The sequence below is a fragment of the Carya illinoinensis genome, chromosome 5 (genome assembly GCF_018687715.1).
Source record: "Carya illinoinensis cultivar Pawnee chromosome 5, C.illinoinensisPawnee_v1, whole genome shotgun sequence".
Taxonomy (NCBI): domain Eukaryota; kingdom Viridiplantae; phylum Streptophyta; class Magnoliopsida; order Fagales; family Juglandaceae; genus Carya; species Carya illinoinensis.
In genome coordinates this window covers 1564679-1590234 of record NC_056756.1, presented here as the reverse complement: position 1 = coordinate 1590234, position 25556 = coordinate 1564679, and the positions used below count along the sequence as shown (strand labels likewise).

The 25556-nt window shown below is 37.1% G+C and overlaps 3 protein-coding genes across 11 annotated transcripts; 1 reads left to right on the top strand and 2 right to left on the bottom strand.

Annotated features, from left to right (window-relative positions):
• Positions 1–356: 356 nt before the first annotated feature.
• On the bottom strand, positions 357–7613 carry LOC122311118 (alpha-L-fucosidase 2-like). 2 transcript variants are annotated; one of them, XM_043125521.1, is made up of 10 exons: positions 7194–7613; positions 5575–5720; positions 4078–4982; positions 3605–3737; positions 3027–3185; positions 2196–2420; positions 2004–2105; positions 1733–1868; positions 1303–1498; positions 357–898 (listed from the first exon to the last, which is right to left on the bottom strand). In XM_043125521.1, the coding sequence occupies exons 1-10, from the start codon at positions 7399–7401 to the stop codon at positions 595–597; spliced, it is 2514 nt and encodes an 837-aa protein (XP_042981455.1). In that variant the 5' UTR covers positions 7402–7613; the 3' UTR covers positions 357–594. The 2 variants fall into 2 exon arrangements, with proteins under 2 accessions (XP_042981455.1, XP_042981456.1); XM_043125522.1 differs by lacking the exon at positions 7194–7613 and having other exon boundaries at positions 4078–5105; positions 5575–5715.
• Positions 7614–9012: 1399 nt separating this feature from the next.
• LOC122309972 lies at positions 9013–10863 on the bottom strand. Its single transcript, XM_043123817.1, has one exon. It carries the CDS (start codon positions 10648–10650, stop codon positions 9088–9090), a length of 1563 nt encoding a protein of 520 aa, XP_042979751.1. The 5' UTR covers positions 10651–10863; the 3' UTR covers positions 9013–9087.
• Positions 10864–11221: 358 nt separating this feature from the next.
• Positions 11222–25488, top strand: LOC122309971 (DNA repair protein REV1). Of its 8 annotated transcripts, none has more exons than XM_043123812.1 (25): positions 11222–11782; positions 12181–12325; positions 12743–12858; positions 12953–13029; positions 13219–13703; positions 13899–14036; positions 14238–14370; positions 14459–14547; positions 14744–14794; positions 14879–15079; positions 15530–15649; positions 16360–16452; positions 16970–17029; positions 17112–17207; positions 17391–17474; positions 17585–17657; positions 18764–18817; positions 19009–19110; positions 20246–20536; positions 20632–20705; positions 21462–22051; positions 23001–23061; positions 24298–24458; positions 24800–25034; positions 25114–25488. In XM_043123812.1, the coding sequence occupies exons 1-23, from the start codon at positions 11559–11561 to the stop codon at positions 24349–24351; spliced, it is 3411 nt and encodes a 1136-aa protein (XP_042979746.1). In that variant the 5' UTR covers positions 11222–11558; the 3' UTR covers positions 24352–24458; positions 24800–25034; positions 25114–25488. The 8 variants fall into 8 exon arrangements, with proteins under 8 accessions (XP_042979746.1, XP_042979747.1, XP_042979744.1 ...); XM_043123810.1 differs by having other exon boundaries at positions 11225–11782; positions 18764–18832; positions 24783–25034; XM_043123808.1 differs by having other exon boundaries at positions 11226–11782; positions 18764–18832.
• Positions 25489–25556: the final 68 nt, after the last annotated feature.

Genomic DNA, 25556 nt, shown 5'->3' with positions numbered 1-25556 from the left:
ATTCAATGCAGTTTCCAGTTATAGTTTTACAGTCTATTTATTAAATTATATCAAAACTACGTCAAGCGATTTTTCTTTATGAAAAATATGTTAGAGCCTAGTCATTAGCTTTAGATCTTTTTTTGTTTTATTTTTCGTGTTGTATTTGCTAGTTTAGAATGATTGTTGAGGCTCACACCCTATTAAATCTTATAACTGTTTATTTTATCTATGATATGCTTGTCTGAAAAAAAAAAAAAAAAACCATTTACTAACAGAAACTTTTATCGGCCCCGAGAGAATCGCAGCGATAGAGACCTTCATGATCTGGTGATCGCAAGCCTCTGAAGCTTTAAAAGAAAATCCAATCCAAGTCATACGTCGTAAATTCTTGCAAGAAACTGTTATTAATAACAAATAAATAATGCGTTGGAAGATTCACTGACATGACTAATCGAGTTAAATCCAGACCAAAAGAATGATTGAGAAAGACGGATAAAAGAATACAAGGGAATTTTTTCATTCTGTGGAATTTATTGGCGATATAGAACCCAATGCTCTTAATAAAAGATCTAGCTTGATCTTAGCAATCGAAAAGAAAAGGCCGCTTGCTTCTCAAAGAGAGCACGCTTTAACGCATTTTAATTGCCGATTGAATGTATAAACCCTGCCAGATGGTAGATTTGCCGTGACCGTAGTTCCTCTGTAATGCAATCTTCTAAGAGAATTCGGTTCCTTGGACCAGAGGCCGACTTCGTGAAGATCTCCTTCCTTCCAGCAGATGTTTACTGTCACCCCACCGCGCGCCTTCAATCCTTTTACACAACCATTTGCCCATTTATCTCGGGGTAGAGCAGGAAGTAAGTACAGATCCTTCACGGTGCTCTGGACAAGCATTTCTGCAACTGCTGCTGAAAAACTAACACCCCAAAATTACAGAATCGTCAATCATAACTGATATCTACTTCAAGTGGCATGCATATCAAATAAAAATACCATGGCAAAGCTCCCGTGTACAATTTCAATTAAACCGTCAATATCAGATGATTATACCGTCACCCCCACCTTTTAAGCGAATATATATATTACTCAGTCACATAACTCGAGTGTTTGAACCCAAAATTTAAACTTCAACGATGAGAAAATGCTTAATATGTTGAAAAATTACTGTATATGACTTATAATAACTACAGTCCACAAAATAGACTGTTGCAATCAGGGGAATGGAATTTATAATAGGAAGCCTTTTTTTTCTTTTCAAAGTGATCATACATGTTAGTAATAGAAGCGTATATTAAATACACATAATGTAGTATGACTTACCCAAAGTTGGCATCAATCTGGAAAGGGGGGTGTGCAGTGAACAGGTTACTATATAGTCCTCCTTCATAGTCACCTTCATGATCTGGATCTACCAAGTTAATCAAATGCTTGACCATCCGATATGCATGCTCACTGTTATGAAGACGGGCCCACAATGCAATTTTCCACGTAGTTGACCATCCTGGACCATCATCTCCTGTTTCATATGAAGAGATCAGAACAACACTACTGCAAGATTACGATAATAGTATGGACAAGGAGGAAAAACATGGTGTTGATGATAGAATCATCAAATAAAAGAGTAGAGAAAGAGAAACATCAAACGCCAGCTTAGACCTTGGTAAAGCCTTTCTCTGCAAACCTCAGTGGATATGGTTTTACAGGACGATTTGCACTTTGACACCTAAATAGCCAGTTGTCAGATACAAACCTCTTTTGTAGAGAGTATAATCAGCCGCTTTACACAAGTCTGGAGTTTTACCAACACTGATTGTATGCCCAGGAAAGAGGCCAAAAAGGTGTGATACATGTCGATGGTGAATGTCTGGGTCTTGAAAATCTTGTGCCTGCCATAAAACAGAGAATTTGCTGGCCTATAATTAATTTCGACATTCCAATACATTGAAGAACTTCACTAGACATGCGACAAGATGACACCTTCCACAAAAATATGAGAAGTTAGAATCAGGATATTCACATACCCATTCCATGATGGAACCATCTCGAGCAATTTTTGTTGGTAATAGCCTAGGTTGAGCCTCACGGACTCTTTTAACAATAGCATCCTCAGTCTTTCCCAAAACCTGTTTGTCAGAAAATTTCTTGTAAATAGATTATAGATCTTATAAAGATAAAAGATTAGAATTGACTTAACCAGTATATAGAAGCTTCACCTCAGCAGCAGAAACAATTGCAGAGAAAACTTCTTTTATGATTGCCATGTCCATGGTTGATGAGTAGCTCACACTAGCAGGTTTACCATCTGGAGCAATAAACATGTGCTCTGGAGAAGTTGACGGGTTGGTTTCCAGATATCCTCCATGGCCTTCAATCAACCAATCCAACAGAAACGATGCACATCCTTCCAACAAAGGATATGCCTTATTTTTTAGAAAATCCTAATTATACAAAAATAGATATAAGCAATCATATAAATAGTAAATACCAGGTATTATATCCAACATAGAGAACATGTCATATATGATATGGATTGAAAACTGATATTTCGATTGAATCGATATTTAAAGCCCCTGATTCCTCATTTTTCAATTAGTCAAACCTCAAAACATCATATCTTCAACTAGGCAACAAGACAATTTATAGGTCCTGTCTATTATCATGACATGAATGAATTAAGTGTCGAATTAGTCTTTACTTACCCAATAGTCCAATGAGTAGAGTACAATAACAAAATATTTTACAGTCATACAGACATTCTACACCACTTCAGCAGCCTTTCCTCCCACTCTAACTAAGGCTTTCGGGCAAGACTACTGCTCCACCTAGAATGTTAAAATTAATTACGAAAGGACTTTGCTTAGCGGACAGATTTCACTTGGCATGTCTGGACTTTTTTGTTTCTACACTCTCAAATGCCACAACAATATCATGGTCTATTCCAATTCAAAAGCTGTGGCAGCTGTTGTTTAATGTTCCTTCTCATGATGAACAGACATCGTAATCACATTAGCAATAAACAATATATGGATAGAACAGGAACTTACTTTGTCCATTTTGTAAGTATAATGTTCCCAGAGATGGGTACAAAGCCATGCTCCTCCCATTGGCCATAAGGCCCACACAGCCTCACCTCGATCAGGGGATGTTTTTGCCCATATGTCAGACACTTGATGGACAACCCAACCACTTGCTTCATAATTCACCTGTAATATTCAGCAATATATAAGAATCTTTATGCTTGGTTGTATAAAAGATAGCAAAATCAATTGTCTTGGCGACACAAGATATTGGAGGCCACCAAGTTTCTATGGACTCATGCTGGTTTAAGCCTATCAATGTTTCATGGATAAGGAATATACACTATCACTTCACATTGGAATGATATGGTGAATAATAAAATCAAAATACATCATAAACTAAACAGACCCCCTTCTACAGGGTCAGCCTATAGGCGCTGTACTATCCATACATCAGTAAATTTAAGGCCCCCTCATTTATTCTACTTAAGGTGAACCATCCATTAAAAGTTTCTGTAAAAATAATATTGATGCATTGAATAAAATACATAGACAAATAAAATAAACAAACGAAAGGACTTTACACTACAAAGTGAAAATCTTACTTTTGCAGTTTTGCTCCCATTGACTGACAGATAGGAAACGTACTCAAACAAGGGTTCCTGGCACTCGCTAAGGTTGCAGGGAAGTGAAGGCCAATAGTTCATTTGAAGATTAATGTTTGTATGAGGAGCGCCACTGAACAAGACAGGAATCAAATAAGTAATTATACAAATAAAAAATGAGATGCAAATAGCCACAAGAATTGGAAGGTACCATGTAAATTAGGTAAAATTTTATATTTATGTGCTATCCTTGAAAGGGAGCACATTTAACCATCTCATGTGTCTAATTCATGTTTACAGAAAGAAAAAATGTAGTGAGAGGACTGGAATAATCTTCCTTGAATGTATACTTTTATCTTATTATTTTACAGTCTTTCCTATGTCCCTGTAGAAAGATTAACTTCCTCTGTTTCATTAAAATTACTGCACACTAATATATGGGGTGGGGCAGGGTGTGAGAGAGGAAAACATACTCCCATGCAGGCTCAATATCCTTGTTCCATATACCCTGCAGGTTTGCCACCTGAGTTCCAGGACGAGAACAAGATATAAGTAGATATCGACCATACTGGAATAAGAGCTCTATCAAGGATGGATCTTCATCAGTCTGGAAAGATTTAACTCTCTCTGCAGTTGAGATCGTCACATCCTCACTTTCCTTGAAATCTGAATTAGTTATAGAGGACATAGCTTTCTTCATCTTCAAAAACCCATTTCCTAAAAGGCTCTTGGAGCTTTTTGAAAGCTGCAACGAGACACGATGAAAAAGATTCTGATAGTCATCCAAATGATGTGCATAAAGGTTAGAGTATGACAATTTATTTATTTGCTCTAATGCACCGAGAGACTCTGAAGTGGGATCCTTCTTAGAATCTGCAGGCTCGGTAAATGGGCCAACAAATGAAGATGAAGCTACCAAAAGCAGGACAGCCCAATCTGAGCCCTCTACCTTTAACCTTTTGTCATCCAAAACCATTATTGCCCCTCTGCCATCACTTATCTGTAAATCAAGGATTGCAGAAAACTGAATTCCTTTAGGATTTTCACTTTCATTCGCTTTAGGGGGGATTCGTTTACCAGGACAACTTCCTTCCATTGTTATCTGATTTTTTCCATTTACATGTGAATGATGATGTAACTTGCTGTCCAAAAACACTGTAAATGATAGAGACCCTAACTTGCTGGCAGAAATCTTTGTCACAATCACTTGGTCTGGATGGGAAACGAAATGTTCCCTCATAAATTCTACATCACCCACAGAATATTTTACTCTTGCGGTACCAGTATCCAAGTCCAACTCTCTTTGGTAAGTGTCTTCAGCATATGTAAGATGCGAGTCATCAAATTCAAGCTTGATGTCCCCAAGAAGTTGATAAACCTTCATCACCACAAAATAAATATCAGGACATAAATCCCATTAGCAAGTTAAATCTTTTGGTAACATGGAAGCTCATCTTCTCTGGCATCATTGGCAATAAAAATCTTGTCTTCTGACTAAATTCTGCAGCAAAATTAACATTTTGATAATGTATAAGATGCACACCACAGATATAAGACCACCATCCAGAGATGAGACACTCCATGATCAGTAGGAGCCAAATGCTAATCAATACTGCAAGCATGAAAGCATTAAACACCCAGGCATTCCTGAAACTATCATTTTCAGCTATTGCGTATGTTTCAGCTTTAACATCATATCTGTGGCAGGGTGTAAGCCTCAATTACAAATAGATTTTTCTTTGGTTGCACTGTTTGTATATGTATCAGCAGTGCCTTGTCTAGATAAAATACAAATGGAAGACAGGACTCACCACCGACTTGCAAACAAAAAGAATTGAATAGGCAGTTTTACCATAAGGAAAAAGCTTGAGAACTCCATAAATTTACTTGCATCAGTATTAATATAAACCATACTTATTAATAATAAAAAGATGAAAAATAGAAGCATCAAATGTAAATAAGTGGCATACATCAGAAGGAGTTCCTGACAACTTGACTGCTGCTGCAGTCGCTTCAGTAAACTCATCATTATCAACAAGTTTTCTGACCTGTGATAGTGCCTCTGGAGCATTTGGGTTGGTATAGTTCCCTGGAGTCCCAGTCCAGAGGGTGTCCTCTGCATACACATTGAAATAAAATAGCCATTAACACATTTATAGATACATACATACATACATTCATATATATATAGAGAAAGAGCGAGAGAGAGAGAGAGAGAGAGAGAGAGAGAGAGAGAGAGAGAGAGAGAGAGAGAGAGAGAGAGAGAGAAGAGACCAAGTCAATGTATTGGATATGAAAGAGATGCTTATTGTTGTATCTTGTGCCATTTGGTTTGTAGTAAAATGTATGAAACAAAAAGAAATTCTCCATCTAGATTTACAGACCTTGGTTTATTTGGAACCGGTTAAAACAATAATGATCCAGACGGTGATGGGATTTTTAACTTTTGGAAACCATAATAACACAGTATAAAACTCAAAACTCCAGTCCCCACTCTCATTGCCTCAAGACTCTCGTCAACCAAATCCAGACATAATTAACAGACCATGCATATAAACTAACTAGATGTGATTTGTTAAGCCAGGTTGAATCAAAGATGTGAATTCTTTTTTTTCTTTTTCTTTTTTTTTTTTGTGCTGAAAAAAAAAAAAAGAGTATGAGAGGGCGATCAGTGGTGGCTTCCCTACCTCGGCATAACCATAGCCGCACTCTAACTGCTAGGAACCGAACAAGAGGGGCCAAAATGGAGGGAAGCTGCAAGCGGTTTGAGTCATAGCTTAGACCCTAGTCTCACTAAGGAATTCAATGCATCTTTAGGCGGCTAATATTAACAGTCTAAAGTGATCCCATAGACCTAGTACTTGCTAAACCACTTATGATAAACCACTTGAGAGTAACCCAAGAACAAAATAAGCAAATAAGTGAATCCAAATTCAAGAACAAAATCACCTAATTGCATTCAATCTTAGAGACCAAGCTGAATGCACAAAGGCTCTGGGTAAATGCCACATTAATTCTTTAATTTCAGAAAAGATCACTCCAAGCAGTTAAATTATGAGTGCCAAATAATTGTCTCATTTTTGTGGCTCGGAAAATGTATGACATGACCAAGTCTTGGATCTTAGGAGGGGTGAGAAAAAGGAAAAAGAAAAGCATAGATATCACTTCACTCCAAGAATTTCTACCCAATACAATACCAGTTAAGCTCCACATGGCCGCCACCCATTCTGTTGCTCAGAAAACGTAGGAATGCAGCATAAACAACTAAATAGTTCTTCTTACTACGTAATAAGCAAAGCATATAAATATATATATATATATCTCGTTTGCTAATCAATAAGAAAGTAAACAAACTCAAACTTGTCGATATTAAAAATGGTAAAAAAAAAAAAAAATTAAAGGTAAGATATAACAAAATCATCCACCTGAGTCTTGAGCAACCTTACTCAACTACTTTTCTTACTTTAATTTTCTTTCGATTTCTGAACTACCAAGCATGTCATAACCAAATAATTTTACTCTCAAAACTCAATGTGCAGTTCTTAAAAACACGAGGGGATCCGGCATTGGCCGTTGTTTTTCTTTTTACCATTAAGTTGGAGAGTTTCTGATGCCACACCACCCCAAATCATCGCTCCAAGCCGCCCGTTCCCAATAGGAATCGCATCGGTCCAGTGCTTCGCCGGCCCAGAAAACACAAGTTTCAAAGGCTTAGAAGTTTCTGCATCCTCTAAACTGGGATTCCAGAGTTCCTTCTCTGCCGGTGGCCGCACCAAAATCCACTCTCCATCTTCCATTACCGCAACAACCAAAGTCGGAAAGTAAGTACAGGACGAACAGGGAAGGTGCTTGGGGTGGTACGGTGAGTCCTCTAGCAGTCCGTGAAGCGTGGGAGAGAGAGTAAAGTTAGGGTGGTTGGGAAGGCCGCGTGGCCCGTGCTATAAATTTCACATGTCAATGAGGCATGTAGTGAAGGAAACGGGACCCAATGCTACCCGGCACTGTACGTAGCTTTGAAATAAGCTTTCTGAATTCTTGATATCATATTTTACTGCACGCGGGCGTTATGTGCATTGCAGTGATCACAAGGGAAACCAAGTACGATTGCATTTGTTGTTTTTCGTAATTTATTCTCGGTCTCCGTTACGCTTTTTGTCTCTGGTCCCACGTAAAGGCGGTGTATTTCAAAATTAATATATTTACGTCCCGTTTGTACATCGAGAAAATATGAGGTAACTTAAAGAAATAAAAAATAAAAAAAAAATAAAATGTTATTTTTAATATTTAAAAAAATTAAATTATTTATTATATGTAAAAAAAGTTATAATAATTTTATAAAATAAGATAAAATATTTTCATCATACAAATAGAGCCTAAATTAACAAGGAATTAGCATAATTTGTTAATTTAACAGTGGACAATGTAAATTTTTAACATTTAATAATTCAATATATATATTTTCAGGTGTTTGGGTAAAAAATTTCATTAAAAAAAAACTTATCCCCTCAAATGCTCTCTTATCAGGATAATTCACTCCGCATCAAGCGAAGAATCTGACACTTGGATTCGATATGTCGTGACTCGTGCCCAAGGCAACGTGCCACAGGTTATATTATATTAAATTAAAGAAGTTTGATATTTTTGAAAAATAAAAAAATGCAGGCCGGATACCTATTTTAGTGTCGTTCCCTAGTCTTGGACTTCGGGTTGCTGGACCTTCACTCGTGCATTCCAGGCTCTCAGGACGAACCCAAGGCCGACTACCACCTCGCAACTCGTATCCAACAAGCAGTACCTGTAACCCAAATGCAATAACGATACGTCTATCATACTGTTTACTACAAATATTATTTTTTTAATCTTAAATAACTTTCTTATTTGATCTATTGACTTATAAAATTATTTTTTAATATTTGACCATATTGATCGACATGAATGCAGACAAGATAATGAGTCATATTATTATTCATTTGTATATATTTAGACCAATTTTCGAGTGTTGAAATTCAGAATGCCTATTTTTCTTATTCATACCTGTGATTTATTGTTGTATTTGCTTCTTCTTCTTTTTTTGAGTCCCCTGTACATATACATATAGACACACACTAATTTGTAGTTTGTGTTTCGTATTTTAACTAATACATATCTTTCTTTCTTGTTAAGAAGTCTCAAATCTGATTCCTAAGCACGGGCACATGAACTATATATAAATAGGAATGCCACAATTATCCCTAATTGTGGCGTACGTGTTGGTTCAAAACTTGGGTTTGTCCAACTTTCATCTAAAACATTTTAGATAAACGAACCTAAAAGTCATGATGTTCTGCCGGATAATAATTGGTTTAAAGCAATATTGCAGTTTTACACTGTATCATATCTTAATAATAAACATGCACATCGAACCAGAGTACTAAAACACGTAGACCTTTATAACGTACATCAATTAATTTTACATAATTATAAGTAATTTCTTACAAGCTGAATTATTTATCACGAATCAAAGGCAAATCAACCTCATCACACCACTCCACGCACCTCGTCTCAAAATACGAACTCTTTACCTCATTAGGCAAGTAACTTAGCCAAACTTGCCCTCCTATCCTCCACTTCAACACACTCCCTTCCATCTCTTTGCTCAACCTCCAACTTACTCCCTCTCCATACACATCCCCCGCGAATACCAATCCCCCGGTTTTGGTAAACGGCCTATTCGCTCCGGTATATCGATTTTGAAGACCATGCCCCGTTTTACTAGTAACACCACTGTGTGGATTCCACGTGGCTGCTTCAAGACCCGTCATGTCGTCGTATAAAACCGCATCGAAAATTGCTGCGTTTCCTTCAGTGTCTTGGTCCCACCTCCAATTCTTCGTCCGCGTCCTCGTCGATGTTGTTTCCAGGGCTTTCACCCTCTGAACCTTTGCTTTCTCAAAACTACCCTTCACTATTTTTTGCGTTTCCACTTCTTTCTCTCCGTTGTTCGTGGACCGACCCAAGCTCACTCCGGCCACGTACGTTGCCCCGACTTCCGGACCGACCCAAAACCGAATCCTCGACGGGAAATGCCTCTCTTCTGCATAATGCACGTCTTCGCTTTCATTAAATCCTAGCTTTGCCACGTGGAGTCGTATGTTATCGACACGCGTGTTCACGTGAAGAAACCCATCGTAGAATGTAACCGAATATTCAAACTGAATAACGGCCTCCAATTGCTGGTGCGCAAGAGCGTATCTTATCAATGATTCTTTCGCTTCTATAACAGGAAACCGATATTTATGACCTTTATAACGCGCGAGTTTCATTCCCAGCACCGGTGCGTAACCCTTCAGTACCCAAAACCCATGGGCCTCCGTAGCATAAGAAAACCCTAGGTTCTTATCTGGTGTTAATGTTTGCAATCCTACGCCCACCTCTTTCAAGATCAACCATTTTGTTATCATGTAGCCTAGGGTGCGCATGAAGCACTGCTCAACATCCACACCGACTGAGATAAAAAATGTTCGCAGAACTGGCATGTGCTTACACGACAGGGCTTCGATGTTTGGAGCCAACAAGGAATGGAAGTAAAGTGAGCCAACCTCGCTAGGGGAGTCGCATACGCAGAGCCAGAACAGCCTCATGAGGAAGACTTGGTTGAAAAAGCTAGAGAACGACTCCAGTGAGTGAGATTCCATGATCCACGAAATCGGGTCCTGTTTCAGCTTTTGAAGTTGTGACCTGGGGCAAGTGCTATCTCGAGCCTTTGGTGAGCGGGATATGAGTTCCTGGAGCAGCTGGAGCAAGAGGGGGAGGAAAGGTTGGGGGGAGAATAAGGGGCAAGCGTCGGAGACCCAGATGGTCATTTGAACGTCAGAAGAATCAAAACCATGTGAGCATATGGTGAAGGTCATTAGCGTGTCCGTGTTGGACCCGGAGGTGCGCTCGGCTATGAGTTGGATAATTTGAGTCTGCTGACCCGGTCCGGATCTCGCGAGTTCAAGGACGTTGTGTGAGTCCCCCTCGTCTAAGTTGGAAAGCTCACATATCCAGGACCAAATGTCCAACATTATGTTCAGTTGTTTGGTGGGTATTGCTTTGCTGTTTGGGAGCCAGGTGAATGTGAAGAAGAAACCTGGGCGGTTCTTGGGGCTATAAGGATGGATGAGTGATAGGAATTTCGCCAACTTGGAAGCAACGGGAGCCACGGATGAGGTAGCTACCGTGTTTGAAATTTCTAAATGAGGTGGAGCACTGGAACTGATGGTTCTAAGTGTGCGTTTGTGTTTGATTCGAGGTTGTTAGTTTTTGGATTGCATTAATGACTGTCGCTTTTCTCTCACTTTCTAGCTTAAGACAATTCTATTTTTTCTTATCGGAAGAATTGCTCAGGAAAATGTTTGCGTGGTTGTGGCAAGTACTGGCAACTGGCGACGTCGAAAGTTTAACAGTTTTCTTGGGCCCGGGCGGCCTACACGTGTAATGTGATACTGACGAGCATAAATCACGAAAGGAAATAATGAATACATAAACTAATTTACGAGGATATAATATTTTATAATATAAAACAGCCGCGTCGAAAGAAATAATTGGATCTCAATATTGGGCTGGTTTAAATATAGCACATATCTAGTCAATTGTTTAGGCCAGAGCACAACACTATGAGGGCCTAGTTGGTGAACGGCTCAAACAGCCCATCGCCGGCTTAACGTGCCCTTGGAGTTGGGCAGGTAAAATTAAAGATTCAAACAGCCAATCCCCTAATATAGCCCATTTCTAACAGAGGAGGTTTGGTTGTCGATCCAAGCACGAAAACGCTATTTTCTACCCATCCACTATCCAGTACCGCCACTCGGTAGTCGGTACTCCATATATCATATCAAGTATCAACAGAAGCTTCAATTTGCCGCTTCATTTGAACGGTACTCTCTGCGTGATTCTGTACTTGAGCCTTCCTCCGTACGCTTTTTCAAACAAAATGAGTTTGGATTCGTCTCGTTCTGCGAACTCTTCCGGCGGCCAGAAATCCAAGAGAAGCTTCAATAATTCGACCTCTTCTAATCCTTCCAATTACAGCAACGGTAACAATAACAAGAAGGCGAAGCCCAGCCAGAAAACCCTAGGAGCGGCCTCCTGGGGCGCCAATTCTCTCTCCCCCTCTCGCTCCTCCTTCCGTAATGCCCCGTTCTCCGATTTCGGCAGGTGCTCTTCTCTCTCTCTCTCTCTCTCTCTCTCTCTCTCTCAAACTAATTAGATTTTTTCGATCAAATTTACAAGTATTTGATTTTAATATGCGTCTACATACATATCACATATATGAATGCATTGAATCGCCTTTATTATTATCTTTTGTATTTTTTTGTTACTTATTTGGATTTCTTATACTCAACTCGAATAAGCGTTAATTAGGGTCAGCTTCAGCTATATGGATCCTCTTATGCTAATCGGTCATGTAGGACCGTGTCCTCGCTTATCTATTTGGCAATCACGTCCTGTTTTCACTTTAACAATTGTGTCCTCTCTTCGTATTCCTTCATGTATCGTAACACGTTGTGGTTTAGGTTGCAATCTTTGACTGTTTTATTGACACTCGAATGTAGTTATATGATGGAGAAGAATAGGAAACTTCATGACCAGTTTGATGCCGAGGCTTCAACTTCTTCACATAGTGGTTCGGATTCTGGGAAGCCTATATTCCATGGAATTTCCATCTTTGTTGATGGTTTCACAATTCCTTCCAGTCAGGTTCAATCACTTTCTAATTATTTTCTATTGAGGTCTGCTTGGTTTCTGGGAGACAAAAACTAGAGTAGTAAAAATGATTATATTGAAGATCTGGACACGGAGACTTTATATTTACATTTTTCTAGTTCATAGTCTGAGTCAATGGTATATACCTTTCATGAAAGAAAAATGATTATATGAATTGTTTGACACTAAACTAATTAGTTTTAGATTTTTATTTTGATGGGTGGGCTGTTCATTCGATCTTCCATGTGGAGATACCATCTGTGATCCGAGGATTTTGGTATTTAGAGGCAGATGGTGAAAACTGTTTAATTTTGGATTATTGTTTCTTGTTTCCCTCAATGTTATGGTTCGAATGCAAGGTTGTTATTATAACTGGCTTTTGTCTTATTTACTTATAGTAAGCTATTTCAGGATTTGCGGGGCTACATGCTGAAGCATGGTGGAAGATTTGAGAATTATTTTTCAAGACGCCGTGTCACCCATATCATCTGCAGTAATCTTCCTGATAGTAAACTTAAGAACTTGAGGTTTACCTCAGTTTTCTTTTTTCAAACTCCTTCAATTTAAATATTTTAGAAAAGCAACTGAATGGGATTTGTGCCCTTTGTAACTCCAATACAGGTCCTTCAGTGGTGGGCTTCCCGTGGTGAAACCCTTGTGGATTTTGGATTCTGTTGTTGCAAACAAACTTTTGAGTTGTAAGTTTTTGCATTTTGTTGGTTTGGACTTCTTTTAATGTGTAACATAGGTATCCACTTAAAGTCTTAAACTTAATGCAATGGAAGAAGGAAGTTTCGTCCCCTCAATATGGTTAGACTACTAAATTTCAATTCCTTTCTATGTCCTATTTTATTTCGTTCACAATCAATTTATTCTGCTCTCTCCAGGGGTTCCTTACCAACTTGACCAGCTTGCAAATAATCAACCAAGGTTGTCAGCCTTCTTTGCCCCGAAAAGCAGCTCGGTCTCTAAGGATGTTAAACCTGAAGGTTCTTCCTTTAAAGGTGGCACATCAACAGAAGCATACTTTTCTGATTTGGGTGAATCCAGCGAGCACAGCAGGCAAATTAGTAGAGAAACTGATAATCTTGTGAATAGGAACTCTAATGCATCATTGGTCACAGAGCCAACTAGCAGTTGTGGCAGGCCTTTTGAAGTGACTATGGAAAAACCAAATAATATTGATGCAGACGACGAGAGAAGTGTTAGAAACGAACTGCAGACAAGTCCTTACCAACCCTCTGCATTGGCTACCAGCAACTTTGTAGAAAATCATGATATGACAGGTTCACCAAGTTCAACAGTCAGTGGGCTTTCTAATCACCGTCATTCAACTATTGAGGATCCCAATTTTGTGGAGAATTACTTCAAGGTCCTGAATTGCTTTCCAATTGCCCATTAGAGATATGGCTGTTTATTCAATAAATGCGTTTCTATAAGTTTGTTTCCTTGATTTGTTGAAATTACCAAACAGAGCATTTAGTTGGCTCCAGTTATTTATGGATTTCGTAGGCAAATTGCATTGCAAACTTTTGGTTATATATTGAGCAAGTTTAGCATTCTGCAGAACTCGAGGCTGCACTTCATAGGAACCTGGAGAAATCGATACCATAAGCGTTTTTCTAGCTTATCTAATGGGTTTAATAGCAGAAGTTCCAATATTAAAGCCTCTGCTCAAAAGACTGCCATTGTGCATGTTGACATGGTAATCTCCATGCCTTTGGTAGTTGAAGTTGCAACTGTACCTTTTGCATATTTATTGTTTTCCTTTTAACAAAGTATATTTCGTTTTTTTTTAATTCACTAATTCTGGGATGATGTGATATTGGATCCTATAAGAATGGATGAACTTTTTTCTTCTACTGTGTATTTGTAGTTGTGCCATGACGCTGATTTATCATTCCAGGACTGTTTCTTTGTCTCGGTGGTCATCAGGGACCGTCCTGAATTGAAGGATAAACCTGTAGCAGTATGCCATTCAGATAACCCAAAAGGAACTGCTGAAATTTCTTCTGCAAACTACCCTGCTCGAGATTATGGTTGGTTTGTGCTAATTTCTTTTATCTCAATTCTCCTTGACAGTCTCTTAGAGGGTTTTTTTTTTTCTTCTTATTGTTATTCTTTTAGGAATTAGGGCTGGAATGTTTGTCAGAGATGCTAAGGCTCGTTGTCCCCACTTGATCATTTTCCCATACAACTTTGTAGCTTATGAGGAGGTTAGGATTAAGCTATACATTGGAGCGTTTAATTTTCCTGTTCAAATGAATTGCTCACTGTCGAAGAAAGTTGCCTGCCTAATTTCGTTTTCTCTTGTGTATCTTTTGATTTTTTTATCCTCCTTTCTTTTGTTTTGTTTTGAATAAATGTTGAGTGGGGTTATTGGAAGTGTATAATCTGTTGGATAATTTGCAGGTAGCTGATCAGTTCTACAATATATTGCATAAGCACTGCAACAAAGTGCAGGTTTGCTTGTGGAAATGCGTTCATTCAGTGCACATCATTTCTGACTTGCCACCCTGTTAATACATTCACTGCTGTTCAATGTAGGCTGTAAGCTGTGATGAAGCATTTTTGGACTTCACAGGCTCAGTGGAGGATCCTCAAATTCTAGCTTCAAGAATAAGAAAAGAGGTTATTGAGACTACCCGATGCACTGCTAGTGCTGGGATTGCAGGGAATATGCTTATGGCTCGTCTTGCCACAAGAACTGCAAAACCAGATGGTCAATTTTTCATTCCTCCTGAAAGGGTATGTCTTAGGAAATTTTTACGTATATATATGTGGTTAGCATCGTATTTAATTCTATTGTTTTTTTTTGGGTTCAACACCCTTTTGTCTTTTTCTCCCTCGTTATTTATGTCTGCAGTGAGTCTTGTGAATTATCTCATTTTTTTGGCAGCCGTTTTAACTTTAATTGAGCAGCTCTGCTTGTCTGTTCAAGAACTACTTCAAACTTCGTTTTTTTTTTTTAAGTAATTAGGTATTTGTTGAGTTATTTATGTACTTGAGGTTTAAACTAATAACATGTAGAGGTTGATACGGGGAATGGAAGCAAATTTTGAGTATTTGGTTTTTCGCTCACTTTTGCTCTCTTTAAAGACAAAGGATCCCTGTTTAAGTTTGTGACCTTTGGATGCCCTATCTTCATAAAATTTATCCCATCTTATACCTATATCTATTATTGTCTCTGAATTTCAGGTGGATGATCATTTGAGTCAACTTCCAATCAAGGCACTTCCAGGAATTGGGCATGTTCTAGAGGAGAAGTTGAAGAAGCAAAATGTTTGGACTTGTGGGCAACTGAGTATGATATCCAAGGTCTTTTATCCAGCTCGATTGATTATTGAGCTCTACTTGTTCTGTCTTGAGCTAGGATGCCCTCATTCAAAACTAATAATTCTTAAGATTTTAATGCATAAAAGTTGCTGCATAATTTTCATATGATAAATTTTATCCGTTTTGAGTAAACAATGCTAGTTATCAATTTTAATTCTCTTGACATTCTTTTCAATTCAGGAAGGCGTTTAAAAAGCTTAAAGTTTGAATTGGCATTGGATTCTTAAGGTTTCTACTAATCCTGGGAAAAGCCTACCTCTTGATAGCACAAATTAAGTCCTTAGAGAACTGAGAAGATTTGATATTTTATTATGTTTCTTCAGTGGGGTTTATAGGGTGCTTTAAATGTGTCATGTCAGCACTTGGCAGAACTGAAGCTGACAATTTATTGTAGTTTTCACTACACTCAAGAACTTCATGAATTACTTATCTTTCTAGAAGTATTTGGGTCATGGGTGAATCAGTTTTTCCTCCTTGGCTATCATAAGAGTGAATAATTTCTATAAGCCATCCGTTAGAGATTATATCCTAATCAGCTATCTTTATTGAATACACCCCACCAGACATTAATCTCCAAGGTTTATTTATATTCTCTACAGTTTTTATTATCTTATGCAGTGAATAACTATTTTATATCTATTATTTGCATGTGGTTATTTATATTATTACTCACACCTTTTTGGCATCTCCAGGAGTCTCTTCAAAAGGACTTTGGAATGAAAACTGGGGAGATGCTATGGGATTATAGCAGAGGAGTAGATGATCGGTCAGTTGGGGTGATTCAGGTTTGGCAAAGAACAAGATTTTGATCAACTACATAGCTTTCAGTTTAAATGGATATTTTTTCTTTTCAGTTTATGCTTGAGATAGCCAAATAATTTTCAAATGTATGTAATGGCTATCATGTTAGTTCTCTGCATTTTTTCAAATGAAGGTCTGCTTTTATCAATATTTTTCTATTTTTTAGGTGGAGTGCTTGGGTGTAAAATGCAATTGGTTAAAGTATCATATTGGAGACTAAGATACGATCTTGTCTGAACTTTTTAGTTATAGATTGCAGAGGCTTATAAAATTATATATCACCTATCTTCATCTAATGCTTTAGCAAAAAACTTCACAGACCCTTTTACACTTCAAACACCTTGTGACGGTGGACTTTAATTGTGCTAAATTTAAGAGGTCCACTGCCATATAAGCAAACTGGCTTGAATTTAGCTTTCTTGTCCAGATCAACCTTATTTCTTCTGTGTTATTTCATTTACCATCATTGTGGCCTTGCTTATCAGAAAATGTGTTCTGCAGGTAAGCAAGTCTATTTGTGCTGAAGTGAATTGGGGTGTGAGGTTTAAGGATGTGAAAGATGTTCGTATTCTGATGCACTGTCAAGCTAATTTCGTATTTTTGCTCACAATAGGCTTGAATAGTTAGTGAATTTACATATTAGTTTTTTCAGAGTCAAAACTTCCTCTCAAATCTTTGCAAAGAGGTTTCATTACGCTTGCAAGGATGTGGAGTGCAAGGGCGCACTTTTACCCTTAAGGTACCATGCTATTGTCTTTTCCTAAAACTTATCAGTCAAAATGATTAATTGCTTTGAGTAGCTTGTGAGTGGGTTCAGGCTGAACGGTTCTTTTTTTATGTCTTGCTTTTAATTCCATAAGAGTTTAGGTTGCCTTGGATATATTTTGAAGTAATCTGAAATTCTTGGCATGCAATGATCTAGATAAAAAAGAGAAGAAAAGATGCTGAGGAGCCTATAAAGTATATGGGCTGTGGAGACTGTGAAAACCTGAGCCACTCCACTACGGTAGATAGTATATTTCTATTTGTTTATCCATATGTGGATATATTTCTATGCTTGTACTGTTAAATGATTGTCTTTGGGGATGTGTTTAAAGATCATTGATGTTTCAATAGGTTCCAGTTGCTACTGATGATGTGGAAGTGCTTCAAAGGATATCAAAGCAGCTTTTTGGGTACTTCCACTTGGGTAAGTTAGCTTTCCTTTGTGCTCTTTATATAGAGCTTCCTTTTCGATTAGACAAAAACTCTCTCTCTCTCTCCCCCCTCATTTGTGTCTGCATTTCATAAGGTGACTAATCTTTTTCCAAAATAAATTTTTTGCCATCTTTTCTTTCCCTTTTTCCCATATGAAAAGAAGTTCTTCGCATTGAAAACTCTTAATACATGAATTGGAGGTCAAGTGTGCTTTTCATTAATTTTCCTTGCATTTGTTGCATTGGAGAGAACATAGTATGTCTGCTAAGGATAAAAATCCGTATTTTATTTATTTCAATATGTGAAGGTTTGGGAAAATTGCGATTAGCATTTGATTTTTGTGGACAAAAGTACAAAAAAATTCCTCGAAGACAGTTGTAACTGGTATCGGGGTGTCACTTTGTTTTTTAGTTAGGCACCTGTATAGGTTGGGCTGGGGGTTGGAAACAGATCTTGACTGGTTATTGACTGCTACTTGGCATGAGAGTTCATGTCTTCTAATCATGACAACTAGTTACCTCTTCTCAGCATCTTCTTGATGATAGTTAAACTGTGTTCTAAGGTTTTGTCTTAGGGGATGCCTGGGGAATGAGATGAGATGAGATGAGAAATTTGTGAATAGTAATGAAATGAATTGTGAATAGTAGCGAAATGGTTTAAGTTAAGATGCTTTATGGGGTTTTGGGAAATAAGAGAGAAAAAGTTGAATAAAAATATTATAAAGTTAAAATATTGTTAGAATATAATTTTTTTAATATAATTTTTGTTTTGGAATTTGAAAAGGTTGAATTGTTTTTTGTGTTTTGTTTGGAAGTTTGGGAAAACTATAATAATTAGGTAATGATCAAATGAAAAAATTGAAGATTTGAAATTGAAAAAATATTTGTGTTTTGAGGGATGTTTGGGAAGGAAATTATGAGAAATTTTGAGATGAGATGGGAATTGTTTCCCAACAATCCCTTAGTTTTATTATTTCATCTTCCTTGACAGCAGTAACATGAGTTTTACTGTTAGTTTTACCGTTGGATAGGGTTTCCATTAAACAAGCTTTGTTCTTTTGAACATCTTCATGATTATCTTTTCGTTGCTTTTACATAGATGTCAAGGAGATTCGTGGTATTGGCTTGCAAGTTTCCAGGCTTGAAAGTGAAGGTAGTTTGAAGCAAGGTTTGTGTTGTACCTTTTTCCTGTAGTCCCTATATAGTTTTTCTCATCACATTAGCCATTAATGTTGTAAGTTGCACATGTTGCAAGAGTAAATGAGGTCTAAATCCTCTTCCCAGGGAAAGCTGCAGTATTTTATTATCTGATTGTGAAACTGGTTGTTACTTTGTTGTTTAAAGGGTTGGAGAGAAATTCTTTGAAGTCATGGCTTACCTCTGCTGCAGCAAGTACAGAAGAGGCATGCAATAACAGTTGCACTGCATTAGTGAGGTCTGATACAGGTAACTGGAAGTTATCATTCTAACCCTTGTATACTTGACACAACCAGTAATTTATTACCATTTATATCACTCCCATTTGTTTCGGTGTTCTCTTGCTAACTGGTTTTTGGAACACCAAGAGGCCAAATTATTATGATTGTGTTTTGCTTCCTATAGCACACATAAACAGAAAGTTGGTCTTTTTTTTTTTTTTCTTTCAATTCTCTAAAAGATTAGCAATCCAGTTATTCTAAATATCTGTGGTTAAATATAGTACTGGATCATTTTTTAACAAATGGAGTATTATGTTCATTGAGGTCTAATCCTTGTATACTTGACAAACAACCAGTAATTTATTACCAATTTATATCACTGTTCCCATTTGTTTCGGTGTTCTCTTGCTAACCAGTTTTTGGAACACCAAGAGGCCGAATTATTATGATTTTTTTTTGCTTCCTATAGTACACAAACAGAACGTTGATCCCTTTTTTTTTCAATTCTCTAAAAGTTTAGCAATCAAGTTATACTAAATATCTGTGGTTAAATTAGTACTGGATCATTTTTTAACAATTGGAGTATTATGTTCATTGAGGTTTCATATTGCTTTTCTAGTTGTGAAACATTTTTAAATCTATTATTGGTTCTAAAGTATGGGCCTTATGTTATTTTGTTATTTTTAGTAATTTTGTTTTTACTTATAAAAAAAAAAAAAAATTATTTTTGTTTTCTCCCTTGGGCTACCTTCTGTGACTGATAGTTATTTGGTCCAATTGGATTATATTCATATGAAAAATTTTCATTGTTCTTAATTTAAATCAGTTATGAAAATTTGAAGCAGGTTAGAAGATATTAGGCACGACACATCTTCATTGATGTTGTTTTTCACCCCGACAAAAGTATTTACAATTCTCAATATAACTAACTTGTCGCTTGATAATCGCTGCTCACTTCTCATCACAAGCAACTGATTTAAAGCCCTTGTCCTCTCCAAACAAAGCTCTTATCCCATAAACTAAGGCAGCATGTTGGGCTTAACTAGACAGCTGCAAATCGTTTCCTAGTCATAATTGTTTTTAATATCCCCACTTTTTTTTTTTAATTATTGAATATGAAAAAAAACAATTGCACAGCATCTTGTAATTGTGTCATTTTACAGATTGTGAAGGACAAGGCAATGAAATTTTGGGGAAGATATGTGCTAGTTCAGTTGGGCCTTCAATTGAAATGGACAATAATATATCCAATGGTGAAGCTTTTTTGAACCAGGTTTCAGAACCGCCACCATTATGTCATCTTGATAAGGAAGTTTTAGAGAGCCTTCCTCCTGAGATCTTTTCAGAATTGAATGATATATATAGTGGGAAGTTAATTGATTTAATCACTAAAAGTAAGGGCAAAAGTGAAAATATTAGCAGTTCTTCGAGCAATTCACATGTACAAGTAGAAGGTGAGAATTCCTTTTTGTTTTCTTATACTCAAATGCCAACTAGCCAGTGCTCTGCTAACTGTGAGTTACTAAAAGGACATTCTGAATTTGTTTAGGGGCAATGAAGACGGGACACATGGTTCTCCATTCTGATCCTTTTCTCCAACATGAAATACCAGTAGAAAATAGGGTAACATTTTATGTTTTTCTTATTGAATTTATGTAGGTGTGTTTCGCTTTTGCTTTTAATGGATATCTTTTACTACAATTTGGTCTTTTCTAATTCTATACATTTCCTTTGACGGGCAATTTTCCAAGTTATGTGGCGGAACTGTCAGTTATTGACACACTTGTGCGATCCTTTTATTAATTTATTGCTAATTTTTATATAACTTTCTTCAATTGTTAATCCATCTTCCACACAATCATACAGTTTTTATATGCAGATTTTTCCTATCTTCAAATTCCCATAATAAATTGTTTGCATCCTGTCTGTTGGAAGAAACACGAAGGTTCTTATCTTATAAAGTTTCAACATAATTTCATCTGTCCATCCCTTCTAATTTAAGCTGAAAGATAGGATACAAGGGCATGCTGATAAGAATATCCAGTAATGGGACATGATTTTCTCTTGGTAAATGGTGCAAGGCTCTAGGTTGTGAAATTTTAAATGTAATGTTTGTAGCTCCCAAGCCATCTCAACCCTTTGCAATGCAATGCTAAAAGGGCCAAAGATGTTGCTTGTGTCACTTATTGGGTCGAGTTTTGAATTATGGTCTATCTGACAGTCATTCCATATGTAAGAGGGACAGTGCTGCTCAGTATTACCATTGCAGTTGTTTAAAATGAATTTAGATTCAGGTTTGCTTTATTTACATCCATATGATATTATAATTTTTAGCTTATATAGTGGTTCACCATTGTTACTTTTTTCTGGGCAAAGCAGCATATAGCTATGGAAGATCAGGCAGTCCTTGTTTCTGGGGCAGAATCGAACAATGTGGTTCTTCCTGCTTCAGGGATTCAAAAAATTGATTTGATGCCTTTGTCTCTTAGCCAAGTGGATGCAACAGTCTTGCAACAGTTACCTGTAGAAGTGAAAGCGGATATACTTCAGCTTCTTCCTGCTCACAGGAGGCAAGACCTTTCTTCAAATGCTCTTTCCGGACCTTCTAAAGAAACCCCTCTGGAATTATTAGGTACCAAGACAGCTGAGGACCACTCTGTATCAAAGGGTTGTGTCTCAGAGAACAATCTTTGGGCTGGAACTCCTCTCCAGTGGGTTGTTAAGTTCAAAGTCAGCAATTGCTTGATATTAAACGTTCTTGCAGAGATGTATTATGAGTTGGGTTCTACTGGTACTTTATCTGCAATTCTGCAACGTGCGATTTCTCTCCCTAAACACCAACTAGATGCAAATCGAGATAGTTGGGATGAAGCTACTTACAACTTGTGTGACCTTCTGAAGCAGTATATTAAACGAAAGATAGAATTTGATATTGAAGAGATCTATATTTGTTTTTGTCTTCTTAGAAGGTTTGTATTGAGGATTTCTAAATCTCTTTCTCTTCATAATGCATAGTCTTTACTTCTACATAAAGAACAGTCTTTTTTTATCTTGTCAGATATTCCTTAAACGATGTCATCGACACAAAGCTGATGCTGGTCCTATTCTCTTTTCATTTGCTTCCTATAACCTCTTTGGGTGAGGGTTGGGGGGGTTGGCTTTCTCTTCACATGGGAATTCTTAAGTTCTTGGGTAGCAAAAATAAGGTTGTGGACCTGTGGTTGAGGCTTCTGTAACATGGTGTCCTGTGTGGGCTATTTGTGAAACACAGTTTTTAGCTTCTAGTGCATTATAATCCTTCTAGCTTACTGGATTAGCGGCATTTAGCTCACTGCCTCTTTAGATGTTGGCTCTTAACTATCCATTAATCCAAGTGCCCAGTACAATAAATAAACAAATAAACTAATGTGTGGTTCATAATATTCCAAATTAATTAAAAGTATTCCAGATACACGTGCCTAGAATTCTATAAAAAACATATTCATTTAAATGGATAAGTATTATGATTTAGTTATTTTTTATGGCTGAAAATTTGCACCGGTGGTTTGTCATGGCTATATACAACAAAGTTTTAGCTACAGCATGGGTGCTTGATTTTATATTGTTTTAACATATGATAAATCTATGATTGTACTATATTTGAAATTTGAGTGCCCTTTTGAAATCTTAGAATCTCATTGCTAGTGTCTGTCGTGCACATCTTGGGTACTTTGATGATGCCACTTGTCCTTTTTAACCAAGTTAAAAAATTGTTACTATTCATATTTCTCTGCCATCCATCCATGTATATTACATGATGCTGTTTCGTGTTCTTTGCTGTATGCTATATTGGTGATCGATTGTTGCTGAACTTTTTCCTCAAGAATCTTGTTTTGCTCTTCTAAACCTATATTGATTGAAACTCAAATGGTGCATCAGGTTTGCAATGAAATCAGAAGTTTTCCTACAAGTATACACCAATGTGTTTCCTTACCTTCAGGTTAGTACATTGACTATCCTGTTTATTGCTCTGGCTTTATCTAAAATGTCCTACATCTACTTTCTTTCTTTTTTTACTTAAATTAAAGAAAAAAAGATAAAATAAATTTCATCCTTTTGCTTGTTCTCAGCGGTTAGGCTTTTATTGTTCTGTGGAGTGTAGAAAAATCATTGACTACTACTGTCAACTACAGAGTGGTACAATGCAGTTTAAGCCCGCATTTTTTCATCGCAAAATGCAAATTAATTGATGATACTTTATATAATAGTTGGGCTTATACCTAATGCCTTTGGTTTGCAAGAATGATTTTATTTCCAAACAATGATGAATGGAATGAGTCTTTAACTTGCACTGTTGTCTTCCTACCCTAATTGAGGGGAAATTGATATAGAAAAGCATAGAATTATGTGCACATAACATGAATTTGTGCCTTGAGCTGCTAGGATTATGGCCTTTTATGTACTTCCAAATTGCGTTTCCTAATAGTACATTTCTAACCTATGGGCTTTTTCTTATAAATTAAATAATAAATAGAAAAGAAAGATGTCAGTTTTTTTTCAGATTCTGAGAATGGTAAGGATTGTGTGGGGTTCGACATGTTTTATTGTGGTTATCAAATGTGTGTTCCAAAATATAGGTTATCTGGTCATCAGTGTTCTGTGGTCAACTTGAGTTGGGACAGGTTTTGTAATTCTTATATTGATCTTGCGTTTACCATGAACTTTTGCATTTAGCTTCTTGAATCACCTTAGAGGTGCTTTTTGCTGTATACCTGAAAATTTTACTTCTCTGGCATGATCAATTAGACTTATCTTATGACTTGCAAACGACTTATGTGCTATAATCAACTCTTGTTGGAATACAAATAGACAACAAATTCTGACTATAGAGCTTTTTTCCTATTAGATGAACATAGAACTTCTTCTCAGTTTTGGACTGGTGGTGAGGGTTATACTAATTTTGGAACCTGCTCTGGGTTATTTGGAACTTATGTTAACGCATAACCTCCTAGCCATTGCTAAATATGCATCTTTGTAGTCACTAGTCTCTACGAAAGTAGTTTAGTTTTAGTTTTAAATTTGTAGTATAATTTCTCCATATTGTCTACTTTTACTGTCGCCCCTCAGGCAACATTAATTTCTAGTATTCACTTGCCCCTTCTTTATTTTCTCATTGTATTAGGAGATGAAATTTTAAGGTCCTGATTTTTCCCCTTGTGGCACTCAAACCTTCTAGGCATCAGTTGGAGAAAACTATGGAGGAAACTTGCACATGTCATTGAAGAATTAGTACTGCTTATGATGTGACATTTTTTTCTCAATTCATGTCATTCCACTTTCCAAGGGATGGGCTGTGCGATTCATGAGCAATAAATACCTTGAAACCTCCGATTTAAGGTAAGATTTTCTGGTGCTGGTTTTAATTCATACCCTAAGTGAGTTGTGAAATGATAGATGTACATGTTTTATGCTTAAAAAAAAGAACTTTCCTTGATGCATCGTGTTAAGGTCCAGTTGGTCCAAATTTACTCCATTTCTGAATCCTTCTCTGTGGGATTGTATTCCAGTTGTTGAGACTAAACAATCTTCTCCAAAAAAAAAAGGAATAGAATAGACGTGAAATTATGATCTTTGCCATTTTTTGGTCAAATCTATTTTTCTTTTTTGTGCTATGGGGAAAACCACTGAGTTCATGTTCGTATATGTCATCTTGAACGTCAGATTGTTTTCAATTTTAGGTTTGGGTATGCCAATGATCGGGCTTTACTCCATTTGATCAGCCAAAGTTGGATGATGGAAGCCGTATATTGGAGGCCTATACGTTTAATAATTATGCTTGCGTGCCCATGAGCTGAACCACAGAGAGTTCAAGCTCAAGCCCATTTATGAGAGAAGCTTTTTAGGCTCGAGTTTCAGCTTGAAAACTCCACACCAATCCCAATACGGTTGCGAACAGGTTTACAATTGAACTGGGTAAGTGCATTGACTTTATTGAATTTTTCAATAAAGATGGCGTCGATAATGAGAGATTCTAATTCTGCTTAAGTTTCAGAACCAGAGATGGGCGCCCATACTTAAACTCCCATGAAAAGGGACGTTCCTGACAAGGTTCTCATTTCCAAATCCTTGAAGCATTGACATGATTCGTCATTAGTATTGTGAGTATTAGAGCAAATGCATATTCTTAACTACTGGAAATGGCGGACTGAATGAGCTATCCATGATCACCGTCCTTTGTGTTTGTTCGTTCTGGTTGCAATCAATTGACATATAAGTTGGTTTTTGGCTCCTAGTCCTAATTTTATTCGTATAAATACAGCATCTTTTGAGAACAAGGTCGGTGTTCCCTTTGTTCTATTAATCGTCAGATTGTAAAGCTCGTGTAATATTTGACGTGTATGGAGTAATATGATCATAGTTGTGAAAACTTCTTCCCGCATGTATCGATTCGACTTGCGAGAGTAGTGGTGCATATAAAACATAAATGTGGCAACA

Bases quoted from the DNA above. Each gene is read 5' to 3' on its own strand.
- LOC122311118 (XM_043125521.1), bottom strand. From the start codon at position 7,401: ATGGAAGATGGAGAGTGGATTTTGGTGCGGCCACCGGCAGAGAAGGAA. The intron at 5,721-7,193 runs GTAAAAAGAAAA...ATGTGTATGCAG, and splicing joins AGAAACTCTCCAACTTAATG to AGGACACCCTCTGGACTGGG. The intron at 3,186-3,604 runs GTAAGATTTTCA...TGAATATTACAG, and splicing joins ATGGGAGCAAAACTGCAAAA to GTGAATTATGAAGCAAGTGG.
- LOC122309972 (XM_043123817.1), bottom strand. From the start codon at position 10,650: ATGTTGGACATTTGGTCCTGGATATGTGAGCTTTCCAACTTAGACGAG.
- LOC122309971 (XM_043123810.1), top strand. From the start codon at position 11,559: ATGAGTTTGGATTCGTCTCGTTCTGCGAACTCTTCCGGCGGCCAGAAA. The intron at 16,453-16,969 runs GTTTGGCAAAGA...TGTGTTCTGCAG, and splicing joins GGTCAGTTGGGGTGATTCAG to GTAAGCAAGTCTATTTGTGC. The intron at 23,062-24,297 runs GTTAGTACATTG...CAAACCTTCTAG, and splicing joins ATGTGTTTCCTTACCTTCAG to GCATCAGTTGGAGAAAACTA.